Source organism: Drosophila melanogaster, chromosome 2L (assembly GCF_000001215.4).
Source record: "Drosophila melanogaster chromosome 2L".
NCBI lineage: Eukaryota > Metazoa > Arthropoda > Insecta > Diptera > Drosophilidae > Drosophila > Drosophila melanogaster.
The window spans coordinates 8,068,193-8,095,294 of record NT_033779.5 but is presented as its reverse complement, the minus strand read 5'-3'; the positions used below and the strand labels follow the sequence as shown (position 1 = coordinate 8,095,294).

Genomic DNA, 27,102 nt, shown 5'->3' with positions numbered 1-27,102 from the left:
TTGGCGATAAAGCTGTTTTTTCAATATTCTTATCAGTATTGTCGCTTAGTACATGTATACTAAGTTCCGAGCTCCGATATGATGGTAAATAACACAACGGCACTCTAATCAAAATCCGGACACAAATGAAAGAACAGAAAATTGTTTCATATTTCCAAGGTCTATCAAGTCCTTTGGGTCATATAACCATATTAAATATTACACTTCATAGTTTTATAGAAATAAAGTTGGCAATCCATTTTGCTAAGTTCACATCTTGACTTTATAAAATGTTCTCAAACACTTTTGTGGATAATATTGAAACAATAAGTTTTTCTTTTACAGTAAACGCTGTTGTGGTTGCATTACTATTCTATGTATTTTTGCCCGCTGTTTCAGCCATCATCACAATGGAAAAATTTCTCTCTTTCTTGGAAATAGCGACAACAATTTCCCAGACAGTCACTCAAAAAAAAAAAGAAAATATTTGAGCAAAACAGAATTAAAAAAGGAGGGGAAATATACGTAGAATATATGTATGTGATTTCCACTCTGGCTGGTCAAATGCCCCACACGCGGGGAGTGGCTGATTGATTGGGCGGGAAAAGGGCTGGGAAATGGGGTGCAGGCATTTTCTTTGGTGACGTTGTTGGCGACTCTTCGGTTTGGTTTGGCATTGCTTTTTTGCTTTTTTGCCTTCCGTTGCCGCCGATGAAAAGTCAAACACACAGCAACAACAAGAAACAGCACTTCTGCCAGACAGTCAGACATTCAAAATACACACATTCATATAATCTATAGGAGGCTATAGACAAATGTATAGATGTATACTTATATATATAACTATATATACATATATGCCCGGCACAGTGGGCCATACGCAATTGTCTTTAAGTGCGAAAAAAAGAGAACAAAAGATGAAAATCAAATGAAAAACTTGACATTTCGAACGGAGAATATTTTAAGAGCAAAACAGTGAGAGAATCGCGTATATATTTTTATTGTTCTCACGCAGGAAAAAAAGAGCACTATATTTATTTTTAAATATAATACTTAGCCTATAACAAAGGCAAATATTGAAGACAAATAGCACGGATATAACCATATGAAAGGTCTGCCAAATGTGTGAACTTTAAGCTTTTATCGGGTACCTGCTAATAAAAGAGCAACAACCACAATATCAAGTGCGAAATGGAGGGGTTGGGGGTGGTGATGGTGATGGTGGCGCTTTGCTACGATAAATAGATAAGGGCGTTAAAATACAACTTTGTTTTTGTGCTCGACATCTCACCTCCGTGTGCTCGCCATGAACCACCGTCCTCAATTAGCAGGAAAATGCATCACAGAATGGTGCACACGCATATGCATAGCATATGCATACACTGCGCGAAATGCGAAAGCCGCTCGAAAGTCAAGGTGACGAAATTTGAATTACGGCCATTTCACCCTGCTTTTTGTGCGTCATAAAATCACAATTTTATTCTCATCTTGCGTCACAAGACCTTAATTAATTTGGCAAACGTTCCCTCGACACAATGATATCGTAGAAATCTTTAGAATAACATCATGTATTTTCAAGCATACTTAATCTGACTGATTGAGTAGTTTATAATTTAAACAATATACAATTCATTGGCATCGATGGATTATGTAAATGTTGGTTGGTAATCCAACTTTTGAACACCATTTCAATTTGGAGTTGTTCACCTTGCCGTGAGTTTTGATTTTGATTTCTGTGCACCATCCGTACATACACACATATGCATATATATGAAAGTATATATATTTATGGACGTGCCCTGTTTAAGCAACCATTATCTGGCACGGGCCGGAAACACAAGGCAACCTCTATATTGAAGAACAACAAGAACCAGAGTCAGAAGAAAGGAAAGGAAAGAAAAGGAACGAACGGACAGTGGCACAAACGGGCTGTGGTGTAAAGGGGAAAAGCGGAGGCAGGGAGTTTTCCACTGCAATCGCTGAATTCCAGACAATGTGCAATCAGAAATGCGGGGGAAATGTGCAGTGCAAGCCATTGCCACGCCCACACTGAAGCACTGGTGGCATCATGGCAACACTATAGAAACCAGAAACTGCCAGCCAAGCCTTTCTTTCACCATGACGCCTTTCTCTCTCTGTGTGTGTGTGTGTGTGTAGTCATGTAAAACCAACCATAGAACTCAAGTTCCAAACTCAAACTCAACCCAAGCCCAGCCAGACGCAACCCAATCCAATATGAGACCAAACTAAACTGAAGCCAACGCCAGGCGACGATGACATTGAAAGGGAAATTACATTTCATGTTTATTGTCTTAATAAAAATAATGTTTGCGCAAAAGAAGCAAAACAGTCAGGTTCTGCCGCCACCGCCTCGTATCTCGCACAAATCATCTCGGATTCAATGCAGAATGCAGATACCCAAGACAATCTCTGCCATTCGTAATGTATTTTTATAGCAAATGCAGCAAAAGCAAGGGAAACCAGAACAACATTGAATTATTGCTAGGCGTTCAAGGAGTTAAATTCACTTCAGCTTAATCCGCTTGAGATTCTTGATCAATACGTATGATTTATGTGCAATAAGAGACTTCCAGCGATAAAGTAATTGAAAAAGGGCACACAGTCAGCTTAATTAAACATTTTCTCTTATTAACATTGTAAGTCGCGGAACAAAAGTTTCTTTGTTAGATGATATTTCGCCTGTGATAACATTTTAAATGTTAGTTTAGTTTAGTTTATATTGATACAAATAGTATCATAGCATTTTAAGCATTTAAACCTTTTTTTTAGCCCACTTTACATCGGTTTCATTTTACGCTACTTGTTTGCTTTGGCTTCCTTTTGCTGGGTGAGCCGAAATTTAAATATTTGACATTTATTAATGTAATGAAAATGTCATTAAATAAACATGGCAAAATGAAACTGGTTAGCCAAATGTGCGCAGTCAACAGCCGAAATGAAAGCACTTGCCAAGACATTCCACCTGCTCGGATATTCCGCAAAACAAAAGAGAAATAAGGAGGAGTACATGGTACAGTGTACATACATATGTACATATGTATGTGACAAGACCTATGGAATATTCTCAGACTTGGGGGCAATATGGGATGGGGGGTTGGGTGGTGTGACCAGACCAGCATTATATTTTGGCTCTTCGCACATTCGTCCGCAGCATAAACACCTGGACAACACGTGGTTTTTTCGCCACTAGCTGAAAATGGCTTTGAAGTGGTGTGGGGCAAATTCAGCGGGGAGACAAAGGAATGCTTCTTCAAATTGGCTTTCTGGTTTTCGACCTGCCACCCCTACCCCCCCTTTCCAACAACAAGCAACCAAAGTGATTCATGTAGTGCCAACATATGTATGTACCACCCGACATTATCTCCCTGGAGGGATCGCTTTTCTTGTTTTTCCATGCCGGTTTTCCCTCGATGCGTGCCCGGTAATTTCTTTCTTTTATTTCGGCTGCTTATTTACGTAAACAATTTGAAAAATCATTGAATATTTAGTACGCTAACGAAATTGTGCAAAAAATACCAAATGGTCTAATAAAAACTAAGAGTAAGGTACAACAACACTTAACGATATGGGTTTGTTCTAAAATGGACAATAGTTTTGCATTTCGTTTTTAACCCATAATAAGCCGAAACTTTGTGTATCTATGAATAATTGAACAAATCAATCAGAGAACCTAATAAAGACACGAATAAAACCTTAAATTATTTACACACTGCCTTTTGAACGGAACGAATACCCCCAATCAACTATGAATAAATGCCAGCATATGAACAGCACGAAAAAAAAACTCAATTAATACACCTTGAATGTGAAAATAGCTGCATGGGGCTAAATAATGTACGAAACAAAACAAAACCAGCCAAACGTTCAGTTTAGCGAAAAAAAAAATCAAAATTCATGAACATACGTAGGTTTTGGTAGTGAGCCAGAGCCAGACGGACATTCAGATATTCAGACGGACGGACGGATAGATATGTAGATAGATGGATGTATGGAATAAAGTAGAATAGGTAAATGGATAGTATGCATAGAATAATAAATAGATGGAACCGCCCGCGCGGGCATCATAGACAAATCCCCAAGGAAGGTGGAAGGTGCGAGGCGGGGCTGCCCAGTTCCATATGTAAACAAAATGCAGGCCACCGTTGCCGGTTCGTATCGGGTACGTATCGGGCACGTATCGGTTAATCGGTAAATCGATTCGTTCTGGTCCGCTTCGCTTTGGGTCGGCTAAAGTTAATATAAACAAGCGGGGAAAACCAGAGACAGGCCGTAATTATTGGACCGCATGTAAAATAGTCTTCTTAAGGCTAAACAAAAATTCTTAAAGATAGCCCTCACTAGAACCGAAATGAACTTGATACTCTGCTTTTGCGTCTGCTTCTGCTTCTGCTCCTCTGCTTTTTTTTTCCGACATTCGCCGCTGTTCTCTTTCAGCAATTGTGTGGAAAATTGAAAATCAAATGAAATGCGGTCGCGCGAACAGTGGAAAAGCGACGGAAAACCTACGACGAAAACGGCAGGGGGAAAAAACATAAGCAACAATGTCAATATGGCAGCACTGCAATCCAATCCCAAGTCCATCCAACCGACCCAACAATATGAACTATAAAAGCAACACGAAAATATCGAAGTCCGCTTAACTAGAGGGCAAAACAGTAGAATGCAGCACAGAGACCTTGTCCAAAGTTGGAAAATGGATGGTGGGTGGCTCGTGGGTGGCTGGTGGGTGGATGGTGTCCCGTGCAATATGAAAAGAGAATACATAAAGCCGGGCAAAAAAGAAATGTGATTGTCCATTTTGTGGTTCTATTCAAAGACGAGAACGTGAACGAAATAAAAGTTTCATTTTTAAAAGCGCGGACTCAAATATATTAATATTTTCGAATATCGCTGGTAAAACCCATTTGTGTCTTGTGGCTAAAGGACCAGCAAAGTGCCCCTTTCTGAGATCCCCTAATTTGAAGAATTATCGATACATTTCTCCGATAACTTTACCATTGATTTAAGTCGCCTCGTATTAATACTGTTTGTTTCCATTATTGCGGCTAGGGTCTGGCTTTAGGGTGAACTTGGAAGGGGTAAAAGTCAGGTGGTGGGTGGACGAACACCCTCGCCCTTTGGTGGGTGCACTTTTGTTTTGGGTGGCGGGGCAATTAGGGGGCGTGGGATAAGGTTAGTGGGTGTTACAGTAAGCCACAAACAATCTGCTGTTTTTTATTTATTCCCTTCCTCCTCTTGCTCCACCTCTTTGTTTTGCTTTGTTCGGTTCGGTTGTGTTCTGTTTTGCAATTTCTGCTATCACAGCTGCAGTTTAACCATACTTTCCCCCATATACATATGTATGTATATTTTTTGTATTCCTTTATACTGGGCTGCTACGTACATAGGTGTGTTAATATTATATGTGTGTATGGGTGGGTGTGTGGTTGGGGCAGGGTGATTTTATGGGCGGGGTACAACTTATAGGTTAAAAGGGCCTTCTTTGTTTATCATTATGCTTATTGTAGGGGGTTCATTCTTTTAGATTTAGAGGGGTTTTTTCGGGGGGCTGTACTCACCAAGTGATTGAGCATAAATCGCTAAAAATATCGAGAGGAATGAAAGAGCGCTAGCCAAGAATTTTGCCTCCATCTTTGGTATTGATCCGTTGTTGTTGTTGGTTGTTGTTAATTATGCTGCCGATGTGTGGTTGTTGTTGTTGGCGGTGACTTGTTGTTGTTGTCGTTTTCGTTATTTCCTTGTCATTTGCATTTATTACAGATTTGTGAATTTACTCCGTTTAATGATTGATTAATTATTTGTGGCTGTTGGTTGGTTGGTTGTTGATGTTGTTGTTGGTTGTGGTGTTTCTTTTTCTTTGCTTTTCTTATTTTTTTTTTTTTGTACTTTAAGCTTAACTTACTAAATCATTATGGTAAATATTAATTTATAAATAGATCTTTAAATGTATACGTTATTAGGCTTAGTTATTTAATTTGATATTAGTTGATGCTGTTGATGTTGTTGGTTGGTTGTTTGCTTTGGATCTTCCGTTTGGTGTTTTGCTTGAGTGCGAATTTTTCTATTTTTTGGCTCTTCCAGCTTTCCTATTTTGTTCTTAATTCATGAAGCTATATTCGCAAATAAAAATATTTAAGAAAATTTCTCATTTTGCATTTATTTTCGTATGAAGGCAAACTTTTCGTGCGCTTCCCCGTATTCTTTTTGTTGTGTTTTTCGTTCGGTTTTATTTGTATGCTTTTTTCCAACAACAAAGGCAAAAGGAAAGACGAGTGAGAGAAAACTTTTTAAAATTATACATCAATATTCAAATTAAGAAGAGATTGTGGAGAGGAGCGGAATCAAGGATACAAAAACAAATCGAAAAGATCAAAATCAAAACGAAAGCCGAACGAACAACATTCAACATTCAGCTAAATGTATAATTTTTCAAATGTCACATTTAATTTTTTTTTGTTTTATTTTCACTGCAGCTAAGCACGTGCTGTTCACATAAGTGGGGCGGCGGGTGGTTGGGTTTTTCTTTTAGCCCGCTAATTTAACGTTAACTTTTGCAGTTCTTTTTTCACACGCACTCACACAAACGCACATCTAACTTTTCCCAGTCCAAAAGTTCTATTTTTTTGCTGGCTAAGCAGAAAAAAGAAATTATGGCACGTTGACGACGAAAATACTATTTTTCTGGCTAGCCAACGAGCAAAAGAGAGGGAGATAGAGTGAAAGCAAGAGAAAGAGAGTGAGGGATTCTTGAGACTGAGAGCAAATAATTATGTTTTACACAAGGAGCGCAACAATTTCTAGCTGCTTTTTAGCCAATGGCCATTGTTGTTGCTGCACGTACTTGTACTAGTGTAGTTGTTGTTTCTGTTTGGCTGTTCTTGCACAACGGGAACACAAAAAGCAAACGAAATTTGGCAAACGGACGGGCCAAAACGAGGCAAACAGAACAGAGCGAACAGAGCGAACGCGGCGAATTCAGCGAGCAGACTGAATCGCACACATGACCAACGGACGAGAGTAGCCGCCTTCGCTGCGGCAGCGACGTCGACGCACAGTGATTTGGGTTCAGTTTGACATACACTTGTCAGCTTATCTAAATAGTTCGGCCGTTATCTTGACCAGACCGATTACGAGTACTGTACAAAATGGCGAAAAATAAATCGAGTTTAAACGACATTTTTTCATTATACAGGAATCTTTAGGAATTTGAAATCACCTGTTTTATTTAAAACAAAATGCAGAAGCTAGGTCTGACTTCAAGCTACTAAATTAGCTAGAAACTTAAAAAAAATTTTAAAACCATAAATTGAGTTATTAATCAATATTTGCTCTTGGAAACCTTATCTTACAGTTCAATAGGAATTTCCCAAATTGACGGAATTACAATGTACTTGTGCTCGTATGGGCCTGAAAGTACGCTACTTTTATTCACTTTTCTCTCAGCCTATAGAAGCACTTAAGGAACAGTATCAAACAAATTGCAATCGAGCAATGATTCAACAAAAATCACCAAGTGACAGAGTCTGCGAGTAATTACGACCAATTATTTGACGATCGAAGAAAAATAGCATTCCATTTGCTTCACCGCATGACGTCCGCATAAAAGCTGATAACAATTGGCCCGAGATCTATTATTACTTCTAGAATTTCGTATTGCGGATGTGTCGAGAAAACAACTATTCCCACTCTTATCAATGCGGGAGGACAGTCACCGAGTAAGCAGAATAGATAAGAAAAAAAAAAGGGTAGAAGCTATCACCAGAGCTGGCCGATTTCATTATCCATGAACATTAGCTTTAAAATTCCTCAACTGACGAAAGGCATCAATGTTTGAAAAACAGCTAAAATAATAAACCTTACATAAGAATTAAAATTCTTACTCGTTTCTATTTCCCCCCAAAATAAAAGCCATAAAACACGTAAACATTTTTGAAAGCAATTGTGTTATACAAGGAAACAGCTCAAAAAAAACTAGTCAAAATAAATTCTCAAACTTTTGGCAATAAAACCGTCGAACGGACAACGCTAAATCATAGTGCGCTGGATTTTTTGTTTACCGCCAGACGACGTGCGGCCCTCAGCAGAGCAGATAGAACGCCAGTTGAAATGTTTCCGTAACGTGTCACGAATCCGACTCTCATTCTATCGCATTAAGATAAAGCCCCAATGCAGTACTTTGAACAAATACGGGACTCCGTCCGTCCGTCCGTATCACCAACACCAATACTACCGCAACCAAAAACCACACCAACGTCTTGGCCACATGATATAATACCGTAGCCGGAGCATGGTCGACAACGACGTCAGATGTCCGCGGCCCAGTCGCCGAGTCCCAAAGACCCAGACCACCAGACCGTCCAAACTGACCGCCTCTGGTCCATTGCCGTCCCGCTCGCACTGCCGCTCTGGTTTCGGGCGGTTCTATGCGGTTCGCACACGAATGTAGATCTCCATCTTTTCGGAAGGCAGGGAACTTTGCTAATTCGGCATGGGTGTTGGAAAGGTAGGGGTTTTTTGCGGGTTGGCGGCATCGAGGGGGGTTGTCTCGTCGCATTTATTATTGGTCAGCCGTATTTATTTTTACAAATTTGCGAGAGCAAATATGAAATCAGCTGTTCGCATTGCCCGCTGAGATTAAAGCGATCAGGGGGGTATATAGTATTTGATGAGGTGTTTCCAACAACCAAACCATAGAGAACATTTTGCAATGCTTGCAATGAGTTCATAAATAATAAAGAAGCAAGAAGAGTCATAGGACTTGTAGTTGACAATAGAAGTACTAATAATTGACAAATTTTCCAAAGTTCTTGCCAGTTGATAAAGCGAAAAATCTATTACTCATAATTGACGTGTTCGCACAAAATAAAACTGTCGACAGATAATGTGATTGATGAAATATTTAATATACTATGTACTGCATTGGCCACTATGCCTTTATAACTAATAATCTTGAAATTTAGAGATTATAGTGAAATTTATCAAAAAACGACCACATGGTTCATGGCGTTTACGTGTTAGACTTTCAATTTAGGTATTATTATTATTCCATTAAATTTAATTACCATAACCACCTAATTTATTCTCACTGATGATAATTTTCCATTAGCTTAAACTAAAATCAAATTAATGGCAAAATATATAGCAATTTAGCTTTCCAATGTGATAGCTAGAGCACGCAAACGAGTTCATCTTCATCGATATCGTATCGTTTCAAATTAATTAGAACTCAAATCAGATTTATCACGGAGTGAGAGCATCCTACACAAACTAGTTTTCAAAGCCGCATTTTGGTGGACAAAGGGGGAGGCTTGGGGGTGCGGGCGGCGGTGTTGTGCGGCATGTTATCGATTTGGAGGAGAAACAAAAAACATTGCTATCGATTTGCTGCTGGCCTCGAGGTCAATCGAATGCTAAATGCCATGGTAGTCGTGTTCGGGCATTGGTGCCAAACTTTTGTTCCTTCTTTCGCGTTTTATTGGCAAACTTTGAGCATAAACACTTTGGAGACAAATTGCCCTAGCCGCAAGTTAGGCAGCGGACTATAATAGAGTAGAAAAGAGCAGCAGCATAACGTCATCGTCAGCCATGACTCAGTTTATTTGCTCTCTCGTACGCTCGCTCAAGACCCACACACACCAACGCACACTCCGACATTCAAGCGGCACACACAAACGATGCTGTTCTAAGCCGAGGCCAAAAATCGAACCTCGGATGACCGATAAAAAATGAAATAATAAGCGGGCATTGGGAGAGGGGTGTCAATTTAATTGCCTTAATTAAAAGGCTTAGAAAAACAAGACTGAGTTCCATCATCATCGCAATCGAATTCATGCGTTCCTCTTTATTTCGCCAACAGGGTTTACTTAGATGTGTGTATCTCGGTGTTGTCATCAATGCTGTGTACAGTGAAGCCGTCTTCAAATCGAAATAGATAGAAAACGGTTACAATCCGGGTTGTGATTTGAATCATCTAAAAACTACAGGCAAACTTCTTGAGTAAAAACCTTTGGCACACGAGGAATTATTTCTGAATTTCTCGAAGGTAAAGTTTTCAACACAGAACCATTAACTTTAAAAGCCAGCAAACCCCAAAAGATGACCAATGCAATATATAATTCCTTGCTTTGTTTGCTTTTTTTTTAGCCCAAAAAACACAATTTGGTTTCCATTTAAGGACAAAGTGCGTGTAATCCGCAAAGTATGCTATAAGAACGAATGTTTAAGATGTCCCAATAAGACTAGTGTTTGAAATCCAGCATTTCTTTAAAGTATCCTACCATAAACGGATTGCAACCCACTGTGCCCGCGATCGCCGAGGTATGCAATGGAATTTGATATGGCCAACAGCTCTGGGGTAACCACAATAAAGAACGAGTTTATCTATTCTGAGCCGCTGTTCATTAGCCGAGAGCCCTCACTGTATCGATGTTGATGTTGGTGTGTCATGGCAGGCTGGATGACGTGATTGTCTCCTCTCCTCTTCGCTGCTCTGCTCTTCTCTTCCCCTTCCACGCTCTCCCACTCTCTTGCTCGATGGCTTTTCTCCTTTCTCTGCGCCCGCATATGATTAAAACGGCAAAACAAGATAAAACTCGTTGGAGCAAAGGAGCTGCTGCCGCCTGCTTGTTGGCTTTGTTGTTGTTGCTGTTGGATAGGCCCTGCGAGTGGGTCAGTGTTCGAAAAGGGTGTGAGGTTGCGGGTGGGGGTGGTGGGTAAGTAGGGGGTTGTGGGAGGTAGAATATACGCATGACACTCCTTGCCGCCGCACACACACACACTTGCAAAGATACACCAACACTAGCGGAGCACGCGACACACGCACACGAGGTCACTCACACAGGCGCAGGGCCGTATTCCCCAACACCCACACAATCGCACGCGTTAAATGTTATTAGTTTATTTACGGTATTAACAAAATGTTATTGGCATGAATAGTGTAGTACATCGTACATCATGCATCACACTGGAGTATGTACATCAGAGCAGGGAAAACACCCACACACAGACACGGATATGGTTTTTAAGCACTTTTCGGCATTGTGACAGTAACGCGTTGGGGATTTTAGTTACTGGGTTTCCATTTTCATTTCATTTCTTTTCTTTTGTGGCAAAGGAAGGGGGTGTCTTTATATTTCTCTTTTTCGCTTTCTTCTTGCTTTTTGAGCAGCGATGACGACAGCGTGCGCGGCTCTTTTTCCCAACGCTGCTCCGCTTTTTTGCCTTCAATAACATTTACACTTTGCACTATTTATGTAATAGTTTTTCAATCGGTGCGCGGTGTTTCATCTCAGCACGATTTTCGGGCACTGGCTGGCGAGCACTAGCCGCAGACTGGGTTACGAATTATGTACATTTTTCACATTTTTCCCCGATGATTTTTCTTTTGTGTTTTACTACCAATGAAGAGAACAAACTACCAATACACACGCACGCACTCTCGCACACACACTCACTGAGCACGCACTGACACACACACATGCCACCGCTCAATGACGAAATTCCTCGCAAAGCGTTGACAACTCTAGGTTCTAGCTCTCCCAGCTCCACTGCTTTTGCTTCTGCTGCGTGTGCGAGTGTGTGTGTGTGAGAGAGAGAGAGAGATGGGTACTTGTGCTGGTGTGCTTTTCGTCATAATTTTTGCGTTGGGCAACCCAGCACCTTTGACTTCTTGGCGACTTTTCACACGTAAATGACCGAGGGGGCTCACACTTTCACCGCTGGCACACAGACTGGGCCTTAAACCGATCGACTTTGCACAATTTTTCGCATTTACCTAGCACACAAAACACAAAAATTCGATTTTTTCCTCGCTGATATTTTCACGCGAATGACCTTACATCACATGCATACAATACACACACACACAGACAACTGAAGCGGTGGTATGACCAAGGCTTATAGTCAAATAGTAGCAAAAATACTGAACGATATATACTAAAAAGACTATAGAATGCCATTATCCAACACTGGCGCTGAGCGGATGAAGTTTTGCCATCTCTGTCTTACTCCCAGGCTAAGAACTAAATTCCCTCATATATTCTAGCAATATGTTATTCTTAGAATTCTGTGGAAACACGTAAATTATAACTGGTTCGCAGATTAAGCTTAAACTTAGTTAATAAATAAAAATACGCTTTTCTGATAAACTTTTGTAACGTTATGAGCTTACTTCCTTTGTTCCTAATTTATTATGACATTAAAATCATTAGGAATTATAAAATTTTCACATCAGCAGTTTGAACTCGCAGTGCGACCGTTAAATTCTTAGCGTTCTGGCCACACCTGAAATCTGGTATTGTGCCAATCTCTGCGAACGGTCACACTGCATCAGTCATCAAAGCGGGTGTGGATCGCTGTTGGTTTTGTGTTGTTTCATTTTTTCGAATCTTTGAGTTCCCGAGTTAGTTTTATTTACCTTTCTGTTGTTTAATAAAATGTGCATGGCCTGCTGAGCAGCCAGATTAGATCGAATTTCAGTACCGAGGTGAGTAGAAATGGCTTTTCGGAGCTCTTCCACTTGGCGACCCGCCCAAAAATCGTGTGTTTGGCCGTCTCCAAAATGCCTAAGCCAGTGTTATTGTGTTGTTGCTGTTGTTGTTGTTGGCACATGGGCGTTGACCGAAAAACGAAGAAGTGCCTCAAATATTGGTTACAACTTTGTACTATGTGCTCGTTGCTTTAATTAGTAATTGTAAAGGAAGTTTTTCGTTAGGAACACTTTGCCACTAAAAGGAAATGTGAGTGAGGATGGCGTTTTGGCCACCTGCTGGCCAATTGGATTGCGGCGTCTTCTTTCGTTTTTCTGCCTTCAAGCTCTCGAATTTCCGCCAACAGTTGCTCCTTTGGCCGCCCAAAATGTCCTGCCTGCTGTTTCAATTGCACTTTTGCCCTCTCAACTCATTTCGAATGGGTCTTCTCGGCTAATTAATGCCCACTTTACTTGTGTATTACGCTGGTGCTGGTGCGCCCTCTTGCACTGGAAAAAGTGATGTCAAATATATTTGTTATATAGAAATGTTATACCGAAATGGCATTTTTAAACGAAAGAAAACTCTATAAAAAGATTTTTTTAAATAACAAAATTCAATATTTTTTTTTATAATGAAAAATATTTATATTTTTAATATGAAAAATCCCATTTAATCAAGATCTTATTTATTTCAAAAGGTGAAAAAAATAAATCTAGTAAACTATTTTCTCTCTGTGTAGCTGTGCGCAAAGGGTGGATTACAAGTCGCGTTGTTGAAATTATTACGAGTTCGGTATTTGTTTTCACCGCCGAGAGTAGAGACTGGCCTATAGGCCAGTAACTTCTGCTGCTTCAGTGCACAGAGTATCTCGCCCAGGCCGATATCTATGGTCAGGTAGCCGGTTGTTTCATTTGCGTGTTTCGCTCAGTTCCAGTGGTCTACCTTTACCTTCATTTGCTCGCCAGTGAATGCATTTCAAATGCAGCCAGCCACACACACACACGCACTCCCTCCATCCATCCTTCAATTTCATTTCACCTCACTTGTCTAGAAGTCGGTGCCGGTGCCTCATTGTTCTCCTGGCGTGGACCCTTTTTGTATGGTTGCCATTAAGCGTTGACTTCTTACCCTACACCATGGAGTTAATACCTGAGTAGGGAGGATTTCGAGGTCCTTGCTCGAATGATGTATTCCCTGTGTGCCGGCTGATTGTGTGCTGATAAGCTGGAATACTTAAATATGCGCATTTTTTAATGTTGCACACATTTCTCCACCAGCAATTTGCAAAAAAAAAATAAATAATTTTTAAAAATGAATTTTTTAAGAACTCCTAAGAACTGTTTTAATTGAGTTCAAACGTTCCTTACAATTTGTCATACTTTTGAATTTTAAGTAGATTAAATTAAAAGTTCACATCATTATTGATATGAAAAATTGTCTATAGTATAGTATGGGTATATTCATAATTATTCCTCGAAAATCAAAGTGGTTTGTGAAGCTGAGATTTCGTAATCTCTTATAAATCAACCATAAATAACGAAGGCATTAAAAACCCATTCAAAAGAAGATTCGAACGCCTCAAATCCCAGCGTGGCATACATCTCTGCTGTCTAATTGCGCCGCCCACTTGAATGACATTTTACTTAATGTTTGACATAGTTTCCATATTGCCGCTGGCCCCTTAAAAAGATCTCCCTGAAGATACGTTCATTGCTCCTGCCGGATCGCGTCTATAGTCTATTAATACCGATGTCGGCGCCCTCATTAACGACTTGTTCGCATCACGCGGAAATCAACCGACCAACAACAATCCTCGAACATGAGATGCGGTCCATGACTTAGGGATTAGGGTGCTTTGGAAATACATATATGCGAAAAATTTAAAAAAATCTTAAGTACTTAACTACAGGCTATATTTAAAACAAAGTATTGGTAGGAGGTTATGCACTTATTTTTAAAGAGCAGCTTATTCAGGGATGTTAAAAGTGATTCTTATTCAATATCACAAAAAAACTTCATACAAAGCTTACTATTTTTTATCGAAAAATCGAATAAACTCGAAAATTTGTTTTGAAAACCATTGATACACCCTATTCGACAGGCATTAAAGAACAGGCCGATCACCCAAATCAGAGGCCTCTATTTATAGTATTTGGGAGATGCATTTATGCCCAGCGATTCTAATTCATTCACTTCTGACTTCTCCTCTCAGCAATGATGTGGCACTTGCTGCGCGCCCTGCTCGTGGTAGCCGCCGTCTTGGATGCACTGCAACCGGCGGTCGGACAAAACGACAACTACTACAACCCCAACCAGAACCAGCAGAATCCCCAGCAGCCGCTACTGCCCAACCAGCAGTGGGGTAACAATCCACAGACGAATCAGTATAGCAACAACAACCAAAACTTTGGCCAAACGAATCCCAGTGATCGCCCGCCGTACAGGACCGATTCGGGGAGCTACAACGATATTGCCGGGCAAGATGACTATAATAAACGAGTGGGAGGAGGCTATCAGGACAACGAGGAGCCGAGTCTGACTCGTGGAAAGTCGTCCTATAACATCAAGGCCACCTTCCTGGAATCGCTGCATTCCAGGGAGCCCACTTACTTCATTGTGGCATCTCGAATGGTCAGACCTGGTCTAATCTATCAGGTGTCCGTATCCATTCTTCAAGCTCAGTACCCGATAACCGTTCATGCCAGCATCGCGTGCGATGGTGTCCAAATCAGCGGAGACTCTAAGGATGTCAAGGAGGGCATACCGGAGACGTTGCTCATGAGGATCCCACCAACTAGTGTGACTGGAAGCTATAAGCTTCGAGTGGAAGGTTTCTACCAGAACGTTTTCGGTGGCCTCGCCTTCCTGAACGAAACAAGACTAGACTTCTCACAGCGCTCCATGACGATATTTGTGCAGACCGATAAGCCTCTTTATATGCAAGGGGAAACTGTGCGATTTAGGACCATTCCGATCACCACCGAACTGAAGGGATTTGACAATCCCGTCGATGTGTACATGCTGGATCCAAACAGGCATATTCTTAAACGTTGGCTATCGCGGTAAGTGGAATTATTATATTTCATACGTCTTAATAGTTCCTCTCCATCAACAAATTAAATTGCAAATAAACAACCTATTTCCTTTTAACTTTCAGTCAATCAAACTTGGGTTCCGTTTCGCTGGAGTACAAACTTTCGGATCAGCCCACTTTTGGAGAATGGACTATCCGTGTAATAGCTCAGGGACAGCAAGAGGAGAGTCACTTCACCGTGGAGGAATACTATCAGACCCGATTCGAAGTGAATGTTACCATGCCTGCGTACTTCTTCACAACGGATCCGTTTATCTACGGAAGGGTGATGGCTAACTTTACCAGTGGCCTACCAGTTAGAGGCAATCTCACAATCAAGGCCACGATCCGCCCAATTGGATACTTCAGCAACCAAGTTCTAAATGAGAAGTATCGCCTGGGTCGTTCACCTTTGGAGCAAACTAACCTATACAATGAGCGATGGCGCTACAATAATCCCAACCAGAATCCGCAAGTGCAGTATAATGTGCCTGGACAACTGCCACAGGATGGAGCAGATCTTTCACAGGATATTTTGTACAGGAATCAATATGTGGTCGAGCGACACTATCAGTTCGACGAGGAGTGGCCATTCTGGGTTAGGAAACCCGAGTATCAGGACAGCAGCTACGAGGCGTGGAGTGGAACTTATCGAAAGACCCTGCCCTACTTGCGCTACTTCAATGGTACCTTTGACTTCAAGTGGCCATTGAGGGAGCTAGAGCTTCTGGTGCCCAATCTGGCCAACTCTGAGGTGCTGATCACGGCCACTGTTGGTGAAAAGTTCTACGATGAGATCATCAGTGGTTACTCCGTGGCCAGGGTGTATAATTCCAGTCTGAGGGTGGTATTCCTTGGCGATTCGCCGCAGGTCTTCAAGCCCGCCATGCCATTTACCACATATCTGGCTGTTGAGTACCATGATGGTTCGCCAATTGATCCAAACCTATTACGCCAGGGTTTAATGGAAGTCTCTGGTTTCGTGGAGAGCCGCAATGGTGGCAGGAGGGACTGGCCCGCCCAGCGATTGCCTATGTCGCAGCAAAGCGATGGCATTTGGGAGGTGAAGATTGACATCAGGAATGATCTGAACCTGGACGATCGCCCACAAGCAAGAGACTTCTTGAACGGCGTTCAGAACATGCGCTTGCAGGCGAACTTTGTGGATCCGCGTGGTGAACGCATTCAAACGGAGCTCCTTTTGGTGTCTCACTATTCGCCCAGAAATCAGCACATTAAGGTCACCACCAGCACAGAGAAACCAGTGGTTGGGGAGTATATCATCTTCCACATCCGCACGAATTTCTACCTCGAAGAGTTCAACTATCTCATTATGTCAAAGGGTGTTATCCTGGTGAATGACCGCGAAACCATTACAGAGGGCATTAAAACCATTGCTGTTGTTCTGAGTTCCGAAATGGCACCTGTGGCTACGATTGTAGTGTGGAAGATTAACCAGCAGGGACAGGTTGTGGCCGATTCCCTTACGTTCCCAGTTAATGGCATCTCCCGGAATAACTTTACCGTATATATCAACAATCGCAAAGCGAGAACCGGAGAAAAAGTGGAGGTGGCTATCTTTGGAGAACCGGGCTCGTATGTTGGTCTCTCTGGCATCGACAGTGCATTCTACACAATGCAAGCCGGCAACGAGCTCACTTACGCCAAGATCATCACTAAGATGTCCAACTTCGACGAGCAGACCAATGGAACGTATAAGCACATTTGGTACTCTCACGAAGGCAATCCCGATGAGCTGGTGTACTTCCCCGCCTCGTCCTTTGGCGTCGATGCAAATCGCACTTTTGAGTACAGTGGACTGATCGTATTTACGGATGGTTATGTACCCAGAAGGCAGGACACCTGCAATCGTACTTTGGGTTTCGGAGAGTGTTTGAGTGGACGTTGTTATCGCCTGGAGAAGCAGTGCGATGGTTTGTTTGATTGTGATGATGGAACGGATGAGATCAATTGCCATGCGCGTAATGACACAGAGCTGTTGAACTACAGAAAGTACCGATTTAATCGCGTGCTTCGCCATTACGAAAATGTGTGGCTATGGAAGGATGTGAACATTGGACCACATGGTCGATACATTTTTAATGTGGAGGTGCCTGATCGCCCCGCCTATTGGATGGTCAGTGCGTTTAGTGTGAGTCCATCGAAAGGCTTTGGAATGATGAACAAGGCCTTGGAGTACGTTGGTGTCCAACCATTCTTCATAAACGTGGAAATGCCGGAAGCTTGCCGACAAGGCGAGCAGGTGGGCATCCGTGTCACTGTTTTCAACTATATGATAACTCCCATCGAGGCGATTGTCGTGCTGCACGACAGTCCGGACTACAAGTTTGTGCACGTGGAGGAGGATGGCATCGTCAGATCGTATAACCCCAGAACTAGCTTTGGTGAACATCAATTTTTCATCTACTTGGAGGCTCAAGGCACGACGGTGGTTTACGTGCCCGTTGTACCTCAGCGTCTAGGCAATGTGGATGTGACCCTACACGTGGCCACTTTACTTGGAACAGATACCATAACGCGAACACTGCATGTAGAATCGGATGGTCTGCCACAGTATCGTCATCAATCCGTGCTACTGGATCTCTCTAACCGCGCCTATGTCCTAGAATACATGCATGTTAATGTAACTCAAACGCCAGAAATTCCATACCAAGTGGATCGTTACTTTGTGTACGGCTCAAATAAGGCTAGGATATCCGTAGTGGGTGATGTGGTTGGTCCCATTTTCCCCACCATGCCCGTAAATGCCAGCTCCCTGCTTTCCTTGCCCATGGAGTCGGGCGAACAGAATGCTTTCAGCTTCGCCGCCAATCTCTACACGATTATGTACATGCGATTAATTAATCAACGCAACAAAACGCTGGAGAAGAATGCCTTTTACCACATGAACATTGGCTATCAGCGGCAGTTGAGTTTTATGCGGCCCGATGGCAGCTTCTCACTGTTCCGTTCCGATTGGAACAACTCCGATTCGTCCGTCTGGTTGACTAGCTACTGCTTAAGGGTGTTCCAAGAGGCCAGCTTCTACGAATGGGAGAACTTCATCTGGATCGATGCCACAATTATTGAAAAGAACATGAGATGGCTTCTGCAACACCAGACGCCACAGGGATCCTTCTTCGAGGTCACGTGGCTGCCGGATAGGAAGATGAATCGCACCAACTTTGACAAGAACATCACGCTAACGTCCCATGTACTCATAACCTTGGCCACCGTAAAGGATATCTCTGGCACTCTGGGCTCTCGAGTTGCTTTGGCCACGCAGCGTGCCTTGGCGTATATAGAACGAAATATGGACTTCCTTAGACACCAGGCGCAACCTTTTGATGTGGCCATTACAGCGTACGCCCTGCAGCTTTGTAACTCTCCGATTGCCGAGGAAGTATTCGCCATCCTGCGTCGCCAGGCCAGGACTATAGGCGATTTTATGTACTGGGGTAACCAGGAAATACCTCAACCTCCACGCAAGCTGGAGAATCAAAAGTGGTTCTCGCTGCCCCGTCTGCCATACGAATATGATTCGCTGAATATAGAGACAACCGCCTACGCGCTATTGGTTTATGTGGCGCGCCGTGAGTTCTTCGTGGATCCCATTGTGCGATGGTTGAACTCGCAGCGCTTAAACGACGGCGGATGGGCATCCACCCAGGATACCAGTGCTGCCCTCAAGGCTCTTGTGGAGTACACAGTCCGATCTAGGCTGCGCGAGGTTTCCTCGTTGACCGTGGAGATCGAGGCCTCTTCGCAGGGCGGCAAAACACAAACGCTTTACATTGATGACACGAATCTGGCGAAATTGCAGAGTATCGAGGTAAGAGGCATTACCAAAACTATTTCTAATAGATTATTAATAAACTTATATTATCTTTCTTAGATTCCAGATGCCTGGGGCACCATCAAGGTTCAGGCCAAGGGTGCTGGCTATGCCATCCTGCAGATGCACGTGCAGTACAATGTGGACATTGAGAAGTTCCAGACCAAGCCGCCAGTGCCAGCCTTCGGACTTCATACCAAGGCAATCTTCCACGGCAGGAATCAGTCGCATATCTCCTATGTGGCTTGTCAAAAGTGAGTTTCTATTTGCATTAAATGTGTAAGACAATTGTAATAAGTTTACAAATTTCATAGTTGGATAAACCAAAACGAGTCGGAGCGCTCAGGCATGGCGGTCTTGGATGTGGCCATACCGACTGGCTATTGGATACAGCAGCAAAAACTGGATACCTATGTGCTCAGCAACCGTGTGAGAAATCTGAGAAGAGCTCGTTATCTAGAACGCAAGATTGTCTTTTACTTCGATTATGTAAGATACAATTGCAATTTTATTATTATCCATTATTTTCAATGTTGAATTTCGTTAATTTTTAACAGCTTGATCATGAGGATATCTGTGTAAACTTCACCATTGAGCGTTGGTATCCAGTGGCCAATATGTCTCGCTATCTGCCGGTGCGCATTTACGACTACTATGCACCGGGTAAGTAACATCTTTAAACCACCATTGCCAAGTATAGCTAATCCAAATAAATATTAATTAAATTCCATTTTCTTTTATGATTACAGAACGATTCAACGAATCCATATTCGATGCCCTGCCCACATATCTGCTGAACATTTGTGAGGTGTGCGGCAGCTCTCAGTGTCCGTACTGCTCCATCTACAACATGGGCTGGCGCGCCTCCATGTCCATGTCCCTGCTCTTCTTCAGCGTATTCATATACCTACTGCGAAGTCGCACGCACCTGGTCCTAAACATGATGCAACTGCTCACATAGAAAGAAAACGAAACGCTATTCACAAAGTCACCCTCGAAACAACTTGCTAAGATTCGTAATGTTTTTGTTCATTTATTGAATGTGTTTACTTTGTAGTTTTTTGTTTTGAGTTGTAGTTTTTTTGTTTGCCAACGAAATTGCATTCCGTCCAAAAATGCTGGTCAACATTTTGGTTTTATTTTTAGTTCTTTTCAGTTTTACTCCACTGACCCGCTGTATAATTGAATGTACAAAACAGCAGTTAAACGTAAATTAGATTTTATTTTTATTGCTGAACAAAGAATCTTCTGCCACACGTAGCAGACCACATGTAGCCACCTAATGTATCTTGTAAGTCGTAACGAACCGTACTATGCCTTATCATAGAGCGGGCTCCAAGTGCGGAATGAAAAAATCAAACAATGTGTCTTTCACAAAATGCCTTTAATAGATTTTAGAAATCATTAGCGAATGTATCTTGACAAAAGTTTGCAAGCATATCGAATGGAAATTTATCTAATTTGTATTATCTAACTCTTGAATACATTTTTAAACGAAATGAAGTGAAAATCGTTGAAGAAACCGTCCAATTAATTTATGCAAATAATGAATCTGCATAGTTTGTAAGTTTTATACGTATATACGCCTTCATATGAACCACAATTAGTTTATAAATTCCCAACACAAATCTCACATAGCCATGTACATGAAGCTACTAAGCGAGAAACAAGGAAATTTTTGTACACAACTTAAGAATGTCGCTCCTTTCCGTACCATAAGAATCGAATCGAATCTCTATGAAGTGTCTTGTGTTTTCTTTTGTAATAAACGAAACCTGAAAATAAATAAAAGTAATGTTTATCCAAATGTGTTTTCTTTTCATGGAATGTGTTGGTACACTTCAGAATTTGTGGATTTGAATATTTTTCCCAAATTCCAGGAATGGGTACAAAAATGTATAAAAATTCAAATTACTTACAAATTTATTATTAATTCAAAGAATAGAATGAAATGGATTACAAGACATTAATATATAAAAATTTATTTAAAATAACAACAGTTTTTTTTAAATAAAAATTAATTTGCTTAGTAAGGCCAAAATAAAATCTTACAATTTCTATGAATTTACCCATGGAAATTATTAATTAAGTTGTTTCATTTCACATTTTATACTAAAAAAGTTAAGGTAAATATATTAAAAATATTGTAGTTATGGAATATAACTAAGCTAAACAAAAACATTTGGATGTGTAGAAACAACTACGTCTTGCGAAAACTTAGTAAAATAGGTGATATCGCCTCCAGGCAGTCCATAATGTCCTTGCGCGACTTGGCGCCCGTAAATACAACCTTTCCGTTGACGAAGATCAGGAGAACGATGCGCGGCTTGACCATGCGATAGATTAGGCCTGGAAACATCTCCGGTTCGTAGGAACTAAACTGCCCGTGCACGTGGTTGAGGTTCTCCAGGCGGATGGGGAAGCGCAGATCAACGGTGGCCACAATATTCTGCAGCTTGTATTCCATGAACTTTACGGGGAATCCCAGCTTCTGCAGGATGCGTGCGAACTTTCGCGATCCAATGTCCGCCTCAATCTCGTTTCGTGCACCCGTGCAGATGACCTTGCCCGTTCGAAAGATTAGCGCTGTGCACCTGGGCGAGTGCATTCGCATGATGACGCCACGAAAGCGCTTGGGCGAGTACTCCGAGTTCCTCGTACGCGAGTTGATTGCCTTGAGGTCCAGTTCACAGTTCACCGAGAAGGTGGCCACGATATTCCTGCAAGTTATGGATGTATCAATGGGTTTCTATTTATTTCATGAAGTGCCTCTGAAAAGTGGTCAACCAACTGCAATCGTATCTCATGTTGTGCATCCTTGGGCTCCACCAGGGCAACGGGCTGTTGCGGCTGCAGGGCTGCGTGCGGATTGGCGGCAGCATTGCTGGTCGCAGCCACATTATCCCTGTCCCTTTCAGCGTCCGCGACTTTAAAGTGAAACTGCATTGCCGAAAATTATAAACAAATCCGCACGCGACGTGGCCAGTGTTGTCCTATTTTATTGCTGACGAAAATTGTATGCCGGTTTGGTATTTTTATTTGTCTAACTTTTCTCATGACTAAAAAGTCAGCACTGGTCACACTGGACGCTTTTAGCTTGCAAGACTTGTAAACAAAATTAATAAAACTAAAAAGCTGACATTATTGCATAAACTATGGGAGTAACTATCCTTCAACCGTATCCCTTACCCGAAGGCAAATCGGGTGCCCACATAATCGATCAGCTGAGCAAGCGTCTGCTCGCCCTGGGCGCCACACATGCCGGTCAATTTCTGGTGGACTGCGAAACGTTCATCTCGACGCCACAGCCGCACAATGGAGCACCTGGACGCGCAGTCCACGTCCTGCACAACTCCGAGTATCCCGCCTCCACGTTCTCGATCATCGACAATGGCACCGGCAAACAAGTGGCCATTGTCGCCGACAATATCTTCGATCTGCTCATGCTCAAGATGACCAACACCTTCACCTCCAAAAAGCAGACCAAAATCGAGTCCCGTGGCGCTCGTTTCGAGTATGGTGACTTTGTTATCAAACTCGGTTCCGTCACCATGATGGAGCACTTCAAGGGCATCCTCATCGAAATCGAGTACAAGTCATGCGTGATTCTGGCCTACTGCTGGGAAATGATACGCGAAATGCTGCAGGGATTCCTCGGCATTGCTGTGAATAAGGACTTTCCCTCCTATTTCGCTCCACAGACAATAATGACGGCAATGGGGCAACAGCAGCTGCATGCCAAGCACAACGACATCTTTGAGCCAATGGACACCGTGAAACAATACCTGGAGCAGTTCACCAACTATAGGAAGCATGTGACTCTTATGGGCGGTATGGGCAGTGGACCGGGTAGCCAACAGGTTGGTCCGAACGTGCATATGTCGCCGGCGGTGGCGGGACTACATCGATCCTGATCCGCCGACGTCAAGCTGGAGCCACCGGATGAGCCTGCAGCCGATTAAGATGTTTAGAAGATAATTTAAACAAAAAAAATATACATATGTCACTAATATTTAATAATTAAATAATCATTATTTTAAAGCTAGCATCACTAGTTTGCTTTACATATTTTAGACGAATAAACAAAACATTTATTAGCTTGTCCAAATACGTTTAAAATATTATAGTTATATATATATATATATATATATTTTGTGCAGTGTACAGTTTTTTTCATATATTGGTTATTCACTACTTTTTTATGTATTTTTAAAACAGCTGATTGGAATAATGATTAAAGCTGTGTGGTATCCCTGCTCGCACGGCATTTTACCGTTAATGAAATCTGGCCACACAGTAGGCCGAGTACTCAGTACTATCGGGCAAATTGACGAGATTATTTAAACAATAATGTCGGCCCACAGCGGCGGAACGGATTGGAATTCCGTTGTTAAAGCCCTGATACTTAACCGTACAGGAGCCTTAAACAAGAACGAAGTTGTTAATTTGCTCAAAGCTATCACGCGATGGTAAGTACAAACGATCATCTAGAACTTTTCGCCTACCGAATGGCGTAGTGAAAAATTTTCTGCTAGTGCAAAAAGTGACTTGCAAAATTAAATATGGCCGCTCCGGTGACGAAATAGCAAAAAGCTTTGAAAATTCTTTAATATCGAGAACTAACAACGCTCTATTCCGATATTTGCATAGCGAACATGACTTTTTCGAGGAGGAAAGCAATTTCACGCAGTTTTACACGGCCTTTGCGGCCCTGGCGGCGGACAAACTTATGCAAATCAAGACAAGTAAGTGCACCCTAATGATTTTTCGCCAAATGAAAACAAAACAAAGAAATGTTTGGCCAAGAATCGAGTGATTCACTTGCGCCAATTCGCGTTCGCTACATTTATCATCTTGGTGCTTTTCAGTTTGCCAGACGCAGATTTGTCAGTTGCACGATGCCACCGCCGTGCTTATCCGGTTTATTATCTATAGACTGCCCAGGGTGTCCGTCTACGAGACCAAGTGGCTCCTGGGCGCCCTCAAGATGCTCTGCGAGGGCCGGGAGTGCCCAGCATCAGCGTCGTCATCCATGTTCGACTACAATGCGGTGGCTAATGTTCTTAAAAGCTGCAAACATCCCGAGTCGACCACCAAGAGCATTATGCCCAGCAGCAGTTCCTCCGGAAGTGGGGCCAGCAACGACAAGGAGTCGCCCAAGTCGGAGATTAAGCGATCCCGGTCGGACCTGTCCTCGGTTATTCTGCAGCAACTGATTGCTCCTTTAGAGCCCGGCAAGATGACTTGGGTTCCACTCAGCGAGGAGGTCACCGACTGCACTGTGAGCAAATAACTTAAACTCCTGTTTTAATAGCTTCCCTAAGATCGGTCATATTTGTCTGTTATTATTATAAATTACTCTTGAATTGAGTAGGTACGGATATATTACACAACTAAACTAAAATGCAATATTCTATCTAATGAAAATATTTATCCTACTCGATCAATTTAGAAGTTGTGTATAACTATTAGCTATGAGCAAATTTATATTTTCTTAAAAACGAGATACGCAATATTAAAAGCTTACTTCTTTCAGGAACAAATCCTGGCGGCCAATGTGGAGTACTTCCAGGAGCAAAACGGAGTGGATACCCTGCTGGATGTGTGTGTGAGCCTGCCCATACTCAATCGATACCGATCCAAATATATGGAGACCATCAACGGCGGTAAATCGCTTTATTTGCCACTGACCCAAGTGGAGGCCACTGCAGTGAAATCGAGCATGAATCACATGCTTACTGATCTGACTATTTTGAGTCAGGCCCAAGCCCTGATCGAGATGCAGCCACTGACTCCCAGTAGAATTGAACGACTATCAATGTGTGGTATTGCTGCGCTATACAATGCTGTGTTGACCTCAATAGCCACCAGTGTTCTCGGTATGAGCCAGGCCAGCAGCTCTCAGAAACAGACTGCATCCACTAGTCAAGGAAGCGGAGTAGGAGGTTCTAGTGGTGGGCAATCCAACAAAGACCATGACGACTTTGAGGATCAGGCCTGTAGCATAGTGAACAAAGCTTTAGAGATCTACTCCAATATTGGTCACATGTTCAAAACTTCGGCCAGGATTCATGTATATCAGAACCATCTCTGCTATGGCAGCTGGCTGCTAATTAGCGGTATACAAGGAGCAATGGGCGCCTCTGGAAGCGGTGGATCTAGCTCGGATTCGGCATCGAAGTCGGCGTCAAAAGCGACCAAGTCTGGTAGTGAGGCTGGAACCGCACCTACTACACCTATTGCCAGAGTCAACCTTTTCAAGGTACAGCAAGGATTTGGAGAACTCAATGCAGCTATTGCTAACCACAGCATTAAATTGCTCTCAGAGCTAATAGAAGATCTAAAGGTTGAAGCCGCATGCGGACAGAGTCTCGAATCCACAGAGCTCCCGGAGCCTGCACAGTTCGATATTTTGCAGAACTACAGTTCGCTGGAGCGGATTGTCCGCGTGCTGAATACAGCCACTCTGCATCAACTTTTCACTTTTCTAGCCACTGTGGCTTATCGCAAGGCATGCACCTTAAAGCGCGCTTCCGCCAAGGATCGTACGGAATGCGAACCCATAAGCTACTCAGATTCTACGACTTATTTCAACGATTCTCTCTCCTGTTCGGACAACTCCGAGGAGGACGATAGTGAGAGTTACCTGGGCCACTGGTTTAAGGAAACTCTTTCTCCAGAAACCCATGATGATAATGCAAACACATCCACACAAGAGCGTGCTGAACAGAAGAGCGCCCTTGTCCCCAAGCTAGATGAGCCACATGAGTATTTAGACTTGGCCGCAGACATATTCTGTTTCCTGGATCAATTTTTGGCCAATCGACATGCCTACATGCAGCGCTATGTAAAGGCAGGCGTTAGTGATCAGCAAATGCTGTTAATGGCAAATATAATCAAAGATTTTGACCGCGACGTGATGCGAAATGAGAGCGATCAGGGGTCGGGAAATGCCCCAGCTGCCAGTGCAGGAGCAGGAACCTCTGCAGGAGCTTCTACCAAGTGGCAGACGTCGATGATTCGATTTTCGGGAGCTGCAGGCCGATATATTCACAATTTGATTTCCACTTCATTGCTGTCCGAGCAATTGCAGTCAAATCTGCTGCAGCACTTGTCTATATCGCCATGGTCTACTGATACAAACACCTGGCCTTTACAAGTTTATCCGAGTACTCTGTCTGTACTGGTGCAAATTCTTTTGCTGAAGCCAACACAAGAGAAGGAAGCCGCCTGCCTGTCCGTGTGGCACCGCCTTATTAACACGTTGGTGGAAGGAGTTTGTTCTTCGAATACCGCCAGTGATTCTGACTATGAAGACCTTAACATTGAGCACGCCCAACTGCTGCTTTTCCTATTTCATTCGCTCAATCTGATGCAAAAGAAATCCATTCTGCTTTTAACGGCTGGCGGTGTTATCCGTTGCGCAGAAGTTTGTCGTGGAATCAGCGAGGATAGACCCGTAAAAAACAGCCAAATTATGCTGCTGTCTCGCTTGCTGCTCTTTTTGGAGTATCTTATGAAGCACTTGTACAATGCGCCTCCGGAATTGCTAGACCAGGTGCGCTGGAATCTTTTTAGTGTGAGCAGCATGCCGGACACCCAAAAGATCACGGATCTGCTAAACTGCCGAACCAAACTGAATTCCTATTGCCGCCATGATATTGAAGAGAATTTCCGCAAGTCGGCCGGCGAATATGGCTCATGTAAGTGGAGAATTTAATCTC

General features: G+C 42.6%; 5 protein-coding genes and 1 non-coding gene across 17 annotated transcripts in view; 3 read left to right on the top strand and 3 right to left on the bottom strand.

Moving 5' to 3' along the window:
• The window catches only part of Bsg (Basigin), a 33,112-nt gene extending 21,237 nt beyond the window's left edge, over nucleotides 1-11,875 (bottom strand). For 2 of the 10 annotated variants that reach the window (NM_001273295.1, NM_164788.2), the window contains exons 1-2: nucleotides 6,842-6,991; nucleotides 5,559-6,110 (exon numbers count right to left, since the gene is read on the bottom strand). In NM_001273295.1, coding sequence (NP_001260224.1) covers nucleotides 5,559-5,631 — 73 coding nt within the window. In that variant the 5' untranslated portion in view covers nucleotides 5,632-6,110; nucleotides 6,842-6,991. Of the gene's footprint in view, nucleotides 1-5,558; nucleotides 6,193-6,589; nucleotides 6,686-6,778; nucleotides 6,992-11,658 lie in introns of those variants that run through there. The other 8 variants (NM_164787.2, NM_164785.2, NM_164784.2 and 5 more) reach the window with 8 other exon arrangements.
• Nucleotides 11,876-12,187: 312 nt separating this feature from the next.
• Nucleotides 12,188-12,436, bottom strand: asRNA:CR45257 (antisense RNA:CR45257). The gene has a single exon (NR_124142.1).
• Nucleotides 12,313-21,178, top strand: Mcr (Macroglobulin complement-related). The gene is made up of 7 exons (NM_079949.3): nucleotides 12,313-12,484; nucleotides 14,683-15,532; nucleotides 15,628-19,375; nucleotides 19,439-19,632; nucleotides 19,693-19,867; nucleotides 19,936-20,041; nucleotides 20,128-21,178. Exons 2-7 carry the CDS (start codon nucleotides 14,685-14,687, stop codon nucleotides 20,337-20,339), a joined length of 5,283 nt encoding a protein of 1,760 aa, NP_524688.1. The 5' UTR covers nucleotides 12,313-12,484; nucleotides 14,683-14,684; the 3' UTR covers nucleotides 20,340-21,178.
• Nucleotides 21,179-21,346: 168 nt separating this feature from the next.
• Nucleotides 21,347-22,400, bottom strand: Trf (TBP-related factor). Its single transcript, NM_057591.4, has 2 exons — nucleotides 22,170-22,400; nucleotides 21,347-22,098 (listed from the first exon to the last, which is right to left on the bottom strand). Exons 1-2 carry the CDS (start codon nucleotides 22,322-22,324, stop codon nucleotides 21,579-21,581), a joined length of 675 nt encoding a protein of 224 aa, NP_476939.1. The 5' UTR covers nucleotides 22,325-22,400; the 3' UTR covers nucleotides 21,347-21,578.
• Nucleotides 22,401-22,446: 46 nt separating this feature from the next.
• Nucleotides 22,447-23,483, top strand: MED20 (Mediator complex subunit 20). 2 transcript variants are annotated; one of them, NM_079924.3, is made up of 1 exon: nucleotides 22,447-23,483. In NM_079924.3, the coding sequence occupies exon 1, from the start codon at nucleotides 22,534-22,536 to the stop codon at nucleotides 23,290-23,292; it is 759 nt and encodes a 252-aa protein (NP_524663.2). In that variant the 5' UTR covers nucleotides 22,447-22,533; the 3' UTR covers nucleotides 23,293-23,483. Both variants share the same exon structure in this region, with proteins under 2 accessions (NP_524663.2, NP_001260223.1).
• Nucleotides 23,484-23,670: 187 nt separating this feature from the next.
• poe (purity of essence) overlaps nucleotides 23,671-27,102 on the top strand; it is a 17,303-nt gene continuing 13,871 nt past the window's right edge. For both annotated transcript variants that reach the window (NM_057638.4, NM_001273293.1), the window contains exons 1-4: nucleotides 23,671-23,847; nucleotides 24,029-24,123; nucleotides 24,247-24,659; nucleotides 24,915-27,081. In NM_057638.4, coding sequence (NP_476986.1) covers nucleotides 23,729-23,847; nucleotides 24,029-24,123; nucleotides 24,247-24,659; nucleotides 24,915-27,081 — 2,794 coding nt within the window. In that variant the 5' untranslated portion in view covers nucleotides 23,671-23,728. The remainder of the gene's footprint in view (nucleotides 23,848-24,028; nucleotides 24,124-24,246; nucleotides 24,660-24,914; nucleotides 27,082-27,102) is intronic.

What these genes read in the sequence shown, in the direction of transcription:
- Mcr (NM_079949.3), top strand. Translation starts at nt 14,685, where the DNA reads ATGATGTGGCACTTGCTGCGCGCCCTGCTCGTGGTAGCCGCCGTCTTG. An exon ending in TTGTCTTTTACTTCGATTAT is followed by an intron (nt 19,868 to 19,935) that starts GTAAGATACAAT and finishes AATTTTTAACAG; the next exon opens with CTTGATCATGAGGATATCTG. An exon ending in TTACGACTACTATGCACCGG is followed by an intron (nt 20,042 to 20,127) that starts GTAAGTAACATC and finishes TTATGATTACAG; the next exon opens with AACGATTCAACGAATCCATA.
- Trf (NM_057591.4), bottom strand. Translation starts at nt 22,324, where the DNA reads ATGCAGTTTCACTTTAAAGTCGCGGACGCTGAAAGGGACAGGGATAAT. An exon ending in CAACATGAGATACGATTGCA is followed by an intron (nt 22,099 to 22,169) that starts GTTGGTTGACCA and finishes CATAACTTGCAG; the next exon opens with GAATATCGTGGCCACCTTCT.
- MED20 (NM_079924.3), top strand. Translation starts at nt 22,534, where the DNA reads ATGGGAGTAACTATCCTTCAACCGTATCCCTTACCCGAAGGCAAATCG.